We start from the raw sequence: 8558 nt of genomic DNA on the forward strand, positions 1-8558 counted from the left end.
CACCATGCAGTGTATACTAAGAATGTCACTAACACTTGCTGAATGCCACCATGCAGTGTATACTAAGAATGTCACTAACACTTGCTGAGTGACACTGTGCAGAGAGAGTGTGGCAGTTGCACAATTTCATATCAACCTGAAGATATGTAAAAGTGTAGGGGCGGTTTTCGCCTGTCAATCAGGTCACAGCCTGATGGTGCCTCCTTGTGGGTGTGGCCTTATTTTAAGGAGGGCCTTGGGAACCTCTTCCTCTCTCTCTGGTGACAGGCCACTCTGAGACCACCGTCATTGAATTCATACAACTTTGCACATACCAACGTGTGATCTTCCTGCATTCTGCATCATTGCACGCGGCTGCGTTCGGTCTAAAGAGGGCCTTTTGGACTAGTATTGGATTTATAGACTTGATCTGGACTGGGCTGGAATGTTTTCTTGATTTATAATTACTTTCTTATACATGTGAGGGTCTCTGGATTTGTCCCTCTAATCAATCTGACTTAGCACTAACTGTCGCTAACTTGCTGAGTGCCACTGTGCACAGAGGAGGGCCATGCGGTTGGAGTGAGGGAGTGGGGTGGGGGGATGCCGCGACACGGCTTCCAGAGACGATAGTGAAGTTCTCTCTGAGATGATTTTATAGGTTAGAAGCTGAGAGGGAGACAGACATGGTGGCAGCAGAAAGACTCTCAAGGAAGAGGAGAGGGAGGGAGGCCTGGGACACAGCTGGGCTGCGTGCAGCAGGATACGAATAGTGTGGGGCTGCATGCAGCAAAGGAAGCTGCACGTGAAGAGATGGGATGGTGTGAGCTGATCCTCCCAGATAAGGCATGTGGAATACGGCCCCACAGAAGTTATGTTAGGCTGATTGGATGTAAGGCAAATTTAGAGAAGAAAGTAATTAACAGGAGCAGAAATACTGAGAGTGGCATCTTCACGGTGGAGGGAGCATTTGGACTGAGAAAGAGGTTGTTGTGGTATAAATGAGACTAAGGCTAAGTTAAGTATGGATGTCCCAGGCTGGAGAATAGGGGAAACTGGGCAGGGCGAGTAAGCCACTGGTCTGTAGGAAGTATGATGGGAGTTTGTGGTTGTTCTATTGCTGCTATTGTTTTTAAGGAAAAGTGAGTCTAGAAGTGCCTGGTGAAAAGAAGCAAAACGTGCTTGCCACAACGGATGCACGTATGTATTGTGAGAAGAGCTGTATGAGCCCGCACGCAATAAAATGATTTAAAAAAACCCCAAAACTTAAAGAAACAAATAGAAAGACTCATTAACCCAGGAGAGAAATGTGTGGATCTTTTCCGGACAACATGAGAAGTGGCACAGGCAGCGGCACATAGCCCACTCATCGGAGTAAGATGCATGGATATGAATTCCCCCCAGCTGCTCCTTGGGAGAGGGATGAGGCTTTCTGTTCTCATAAATATTTTTAGCCTTGGAAACCCTCGGAAGCAATTCTAGTCTGTCCTACAAGTTGCTCTAAGTTGGGATGATGACAGCAGTGGTAGTTTAGATGCAGAAGATAAATACTAGACCATTGTGCCCTCAAAGTCCACACATAAAAGTAACTTTGACTAAGTGCAGGGCACTACAGAATAGAGAGAATGGGCCTCTCCTTACAGTATTGCTACAAAACGTTTACCTCCTGTACTCTTAGGCTCCTTAGCTATATAACGATGATAAAGGAATCAATGGTCTTAATCACTGTTATGAGGAATAAAGTCCTCCAATGCTACAAATATGGACATTAGAATAAAATTAAGTATCCAAAGATAAGAAGAACGGGCGTTTCCTAGGCAGGACCTCCATCCTCTCAGGAAAAGGGTCAATCCCTGAGTAACAGGATCTGTCGCTTGTCTTACCTCTGGGGTGGCCTCAGGAACCTTACACACGGTTTCCATGCCTCCGAGCTTCCAATGCCCATCTTCACTCACAAACACAGACGACAAGCAGATGTTGTTGTGTGTTAGGTTTCCCTGGGAAAAAAGAACAGGGAGAAGCTTGCCCCTCCCATTTCTGAAGCCGATATTCAACAGTAGCAACAACAACCAAGACTGCTAATGCCGAGAAGCATTTATGGTGGCTTTCCCACTGGTGGCGAACTAAAGTAGTGATGAAATGAAGAAATGACATATTGCACGAGCCTGCTTAAGCACTATAAGGTTAGGTAAAAAGAAGAAATGCAGCAGAAAAGCAGTGTTTATTATCTCCCCTACCTGGTGAGCCTGGGTAATAAATACATTAAAAATTACTACATGGATATAGTCAGTGCCCCATTTCTAAAAGGCTCAGTATATACAAATTTCATTAAACATAGATTTACAGGTCTTTACAGTCTATAGAGTTTGCTGTCCAATGCCCTTAAAGACAAAAATATCTCGGTGCTCCCATAAGTTATTTTATTAATTTTCTCCTCTAAATGCTTTCACACCTACAGTCTATCACGAACCCAGATCCACTTCACCTGAAATCTTGTCAGTGGACATTAACAAATTCTGCCTGAAGAAGAGGAAAATGGAATGATAAGGACAGAAGAAATAGCCCACAGACCACCGCGGAGCCGATTTTCAAACTATAAACATAGTACACTCGGGAAGTATGGGCAGGAGAGCAGGGTTCAAGTGGGTAAGTTTTCCAGAAACCACTCTAGGAGAGGAAGGAGCACTTTCACATCCTACCCACTAAGATCAAGTCCAGATTTTTCATATAAAACATTCATCTATATATGTTTCCATCTGAGGACAAATAAAAGGGGAACAAGGTACATTATCTGGAGCCATGATTACTTGTGGAGAGAATAGACTCAGGTGGGAGAGTCCTGTGTGTACTGTTCTATCCTTTTCCCAGGTGTCTGCGCTTTCTCCAACAAAGAAAATGTTCCTATCCAGACAAGCGTTTATAATTTTTACTGTTAAGAGAACTCTTAAACATACCAGTACTATCATTACTCACCTGCTCACTGACAAATGCATTTATAACCCGAAAGTCACCACTTGAGATGTGTTTGTAGCCACCATAGATGCTTGGAGTGGTCTGATGTGCACGTCCCCAGCTGAGGTTGAATGAGGCTGGTTTGGTTCTCACTGATTCCGTGCACACAGAGCACAACTACCCACATACTGAGAACTGACTGCACTTTTAAGAGACCCTAAATACGAAAACATGCATCTCCTCTTACTAGAAACACACACACATTATGGTGAATCAAGGAAGGCAAGTTGTTCTAATCCTCCACTGGTGCGTTTTCAATCTTATGGAACTGCCAAGGACCTTAATGATCCAGGATGCAAAGTCATTAGGAAGTAGATCATGAGGACCTAATAATGTCGGGGGTTTAAATGGAGAGAAAATGTTTTGAGAAATGATGTACAAATACGCTTTACACAATTGATGTGTGTATGGATTGGGATAACAGTTGTATGAGCCCCTAATAAAATGTTTAAAAAAAAAAAAAAGGAAGTAGATCATATAAGTTTCGGAACTACCCCAAGATCCCCTTAATAGCAAGCATCCCCAGAGAGCAGAACATGCACAGTGTTAAGCACACTCTGTTCACTTCATCTACTCGAATGGGAAGACACATGTATGAACCCTGCCTCTTCCTAAGATATGGTCATGCCTCTCTCAGCATCTAAAATGGGACAGGGTTCTTGAGAACGAATAAGAGCTTGCTCTTCAGCAGCACTGATGTTAAACTTCTGTTTTATTAAGAAGTGCCAGTCTCAACTAACTTTAAGTAAAATCTTACTCAATACTTAAAAGCAGACTTTATTAAATGGAAATAATGGAAATAAATAATAGCCCAGGGATGGAAAACTAGTTGTCAGTTCAAAATCCATCTGTCTCTAGTGCTTCTTCGGTTTTCCAGTGTGCTGTTTTCCTGAGGATGCTTCCTAAGAACCACAGACATTTACAATGTCTACCCACAGCACAGTGAGCAAGCAAGCACACACATATTGTTCTCTATGGTCTACATCAAAGCCCGTGGGCTGACTATGCCCAGGTTACTCACTCTGTCATGTAGGAAGATAAGGGCCAGCAGTATGTCATAGATCCCAGCACAGACCTCTGCAGAAGACAGTGTTTCCAAAACGACCTCCAGAGGTTGAACTCGCTCTGTGACAAGATGAATACCATCTGCTTCCACAGTACAAGACAAAAATCTTAGCAAGCAAGGGTGGCGTAGTGTCTTCAAGTGCTTAAAAAATATAAAGAAAGGATGTGATGGAATTAATGTCTATAAGCCAAGATTAATTACAGTGTCATATGTATACACATATACATCCCAGGGAAGATATTACTTATATTCAAGGTCCTCTTCCAAACCCCTACTTCCTCTTCCGCCATCCATATTTCAAATTTGTAAAGATGAGTCTATGACTTGGTCACACATTACTTAATGTACCAACATTTAAGTATTCTGGAAAGACATCCAGTTCCATTATAAAAGAATAAGGCCCCTAGAGCCTAGACCTCCCAATGATTACAGTTATAAACACTGAATATCACAAACAATGCCTGAGACTTGAGGGGGGTGGGGGGAATACAGCAAGAGGAGAGAACAGGAGATTTTTATTTGAAGGGAAGGCTTTCGATGAAGAAGTTTGGCTTTTGGGAAGAAGTTTGGCTTTTTGAATTTTGAGCAGTTTGCCTTTGGATACACCTGGGCTGGAAGTCTGTGCCCAACAGAAAAAAAATCCCTTTCTAGGTCTGAAAGTTCAATGGAATCAGCAAGCAGACTCTGACCACCTGGATCCACTTGTGGAGTGGCAGGGGGGAAAGGCAGCAATGAAGAGATGGGCTGATGGGATGGATACATTCCATTGGAGTCTGTAAACTAGTCAAGGTCTGTCTGTAAACTAGTCCAGAAAGAAGAAGGTGATGGCCTCACTGGTCTGAAGTTTAAGAGTTGTGTGGTCAGTGTGCCTTTGGATGTACAAATGTGCTTTACACAATTGGTATATGTATGGATGTGATAAAAGTTGTATGAGCCCCTAATAAAATGATTGAAAAAAGAAAAAGAAAAAGCAGAGGCAGGGAAGAGAGGTGCCAAGCCAGGTGACTTAGCCACAAAGGGTGATGAAGATTTGAGAAGGGGCCCAGATGTCTGACTGGCTCTCATTTGACCTGGTGAAGGCTCGGGCTGAAATAACCAGAAGCTGACCATATGAAGAGGAATATGCTGACCTGTGAACTAGTGTAAAATGCTGTATCTTGATGGCCTTCCATGGACTTGACTTTGCTTATAGTTGCAGATGCTCAGAGTTCCAATGGAATGAAGATTGTAGAGATAAAAGAACTTGCTTGTTGCGCTAGAGTTCTGGGCTGCTAGGATGGGAAATTTAGAAATTGGATAGCTAAAATGAGAGGCATTAAGGGCATGAGTTGCTTCCTTGGGGATATCTTTTGAGACTACTGTAACTCAAAAAATGGACTGTTCTCAACTTATTTCTGAATGTGATTTAAGATACCACCCTTCATTTCTTTTTTCTTTTTTGAGGGAGGTGACTTAATTTCTCAAAGTTTAGCAGGCTGGAAGTCCAAATTCGGGGTACGCAATTCCAGGGGAAGGCCGACAGTTCTGGAGGAAGGTCCTTGTCTCAAGGGGCCTGGGGGATCTTCACCTGGCTTGGTACCTCTCTTCCCTGCCTCTGCTTTTTCTTTTTTCAATCATTTTATTAGGGGCTCATACAACTTTTATCACAATCCATACATATATCAATTGTGTAAAGCACATTTGTACATTCATTGCCCTCATCTTTCTCAAAACATTTGCTCTCCACTTAAGCCCCTGGCATCAGGTACTCATTTCCCCCCCCTCTCCCCCCCTTAGGAGTATAGACGGCTAAAAGCCAAAGACCACACGTCTACCAAAGTCATTCCTCGGTATATAAGAGCCTACTGGGACAGAGAGATCAGAAGACGTCTGGGACAGCACATCCAAACTCTCTGTCAGAAGTAGCAGCAGAAGCCGCTGAGACCAGATATACCAAAGGCTGTGGCACGCACACTTAGAGGGACAGTACTGAGACTATGGGGTACCGTCTTATGTGGCTGGAAACTAAGGAACTGAGAGACAGAGAGACAGGTGGGGTGGCTTCCTGGCCTACAGAGGTGTTGCAACTCAATGTAAAGACAGACAGAATCTGCTAAAGACTGTACGATTTTCTTGATATGACTGAACGACAGGACTACTGGATTGTGTTGATTTGTGGACTAGCTGCCAATAAAAATGCTTTAAAAAAAAGCCAAATCTTCACAACTGGACCAGTCAGTTAACATTCTATCATGGTAAATGAACGTTTTCTTGCTTGGGTCCGCAATAATCAATGCTCAAGGAAACAGCAGTCAAGAGATCAAATGACACATTGCATTGGGCAATTCTGTGTTGAAAAGCACGGAGCTTATTTTGAGGACTAGGATGCATCTGACACAAGGCAGTGTATTTTCAATCACCTCATATGCATGTGAAAGTGGGACAACGAATAGGGAAGACCAGAAAAGATTCAGTATACTTGAATTACAGTGCTGGGGAAGAATATCGAAAGTACCATGGATTGCAAAAAAACCAAATACCACAGCTACTCGTGTATAAGCCAAGTTTTTCAGCACATTTTTAATGCAGTTTTTGTGGTAAAATTAGGTGCCTTGGCTGATATTCGGGTCAGCTTATACTCGAGTATATACGGTAAATCTGTCTTAAATGATGTACAGCCAGAATGCTCCTGAGAGGTAAATATAGCAAGACTTCTTCTAACATACTTTGGAGATACCAGGAGAGACCAGTCCATGAAGAAAGGCATTATGTTTGGTAAAGTAGAGGGGAGCAAAAAAGAGGAAGGCCCTCAACACGATGGGTTGACCCAGTGGCTGCAACAGTGGGCTTGAACAGAATAGTTGTAAGGATGGCACAGCACTGGGCAGTGTTTGGTTCTATTGCACATGGGGTTACTATTAACCCATTCAATGGAAGCTAACAACAAAACAACACTAATCTCCCCAAATAAACTCCCTTAACTGAGTTCTGAGTGGCCATTGCAACTAATTACTGAACTCAGCATAGATGGAAAGTGGGTGGGAGGAACGGTCATGGTTGGTGTCAGAAAAGGTAAAGAAGAATGGACATGATGCATGTCGGACCGGCCTTGTGCCTCATGGCACTAGGGAAGGCAGAAGCAGTCAGATATGCCCACCTCTATGCTGTTTACTACAAAGTCCGATGCTGTCAACTCATTTCTGACTCAGCAATCAGTAGGACATAAAACTGCTCCATGGGATTTCCAAGGTTTTCATCATTACAGATGCAGACTGCGACATGTTTCTCTTAGAGCAGCGGTTCTCAATCTGTGGCTCTCGATCCCTTTGGGAGCTGAATGACCCTTTCACAGGGGTTGCCTAAGACCATCGGAAAACACATTTCCAGGGGTCTTAGGAACTGAGACACTGCTCCTTTATTTGTCTCCAGGTGGGTCTGCCCACATGCTGATACACCCACCTATGAGTACCCCGCGTGAAGACTGTTACCCATGCTACACCATGCTTCAAGACAAAAATTTCATTTATTTGTAGATAGAAATAAATATTTCACAATATATAATTATATTGTTTTTGTGATTAATCACTATGCTTTAATTATGTTCAATTTGTAACAATGAAAATACATCCTGCATATCAGATCTTTACATTACAATTTATAACAGCAGCAAAATTACAGTTATGAAGTAGCAACGAAAATAATTTTATGGTTGGGGGTCACCACGTGAGGAACTTATGAAAGGGTCGCGGCATTAGGAAGGTTGAGAAGCATTGTCCTAGAGAATAGCTGGGGGGGTCAAATTGCCAACCTTTCAATTAGCAGGTAAGCGCTCAACCATCGCATCACCTAGGACCTGAAGAACAATGCTTAGTAGTGGAGCATTCTTCATGTCTGTTGGCCACAACAGGCCAACAGGAACTCTACCTGGGACCAGGTAACCCCAAACCCTAACCTCCCTGCACCCCACGACCACCATGAGCTCCTTGGCCGGCAGAGGGTGCCATACTGGGTGCCCTGCCCGAAAGTTTTCTCCGCTCTGGGTCCTGTCCTGCTCAGTTTTCTCCTGGCTTTTTTTTTTTTAACCCCCTTCCCTTGTTTTGTATCCTTTATTTTCCTTTTTTGCTTTAATCTATTTCGTTTCTTTTTCTTAGACTGTTCTTACCATGTTTCCCCGAAAGTAAGACATCCCCCGAAAATAAGACCTAATTACAGTTTTGCCTCTTGCTGAAATATAAGGCATCCCCCTGAAAATAAGATCTCCCCGATAATAAGGCCCCCCCAAAGCTACTATAACTCTGGACTTTGGACCGTAGCAGCAGGCGCCGCCAAGCAGCTCACTGATGGCCGCAGCACAGCCGGAGCAGACAGGAAGTGCGAGGTCTCTTTTAATCAGAGACCTCGCTGCCAGGACAAGCTGCAGCCTGCTGATCGCTCTGCCCTGACGGAGTCTGGCTGACTCACAATTAGACAGTGAGTCGTGCGGGGCAGGTGTCGGCCACCTTGTGTGGACACACAGGGGTGA

The 8558-nt window shown here is 43.7% G+C and overlaps 1 protein-coding gene across 4 annotated transcripts in view; it reads right to left on the reverse strand.

The window, feature by feature from the left end:
- Positions 1–8558, reverse strand: part of SCYL3 (SCY1 like pseudokinase 3) — a 52635-nt gene that overhangs the window by 19176 nt on the left and 24901 nt on the right. For all 4 annotated transcript variants that reach the window (XM_004706742.2, XM_045297889.1, XM_045297887.1 and 1 more), the window contains 2 exons: positions 4013–4198; positions 1863–1976 (listed from right to left, as the gene is read on the reverse strand). In XM_004706742.2, coding sequence (XP_004706799.1) covers positions 1863–1976; positions 4013–4198 — 300 coding nt within the window. The remainder of the gene's footprint in view (positions 1–1862; positions 1977–4012; positions 4199–8558) is intronic.

Source organism: Echinops telfairi, unplaced genomic scaffold (genome assembly GCF_000313985.2).
Source record: "Echinops telfairi isolate 266 unplaced genomic scaffold, ASM31398v2 ScPeMD7_7424;HRSCAF=8462, whole genome shotgun sequence".
Taxonomy (NCBI): Eukaryota; Metazoa; Chordata; class Mammalia; order Afrosoricida; family Tenrecidae; genus Echinops; species Echinops telfairi.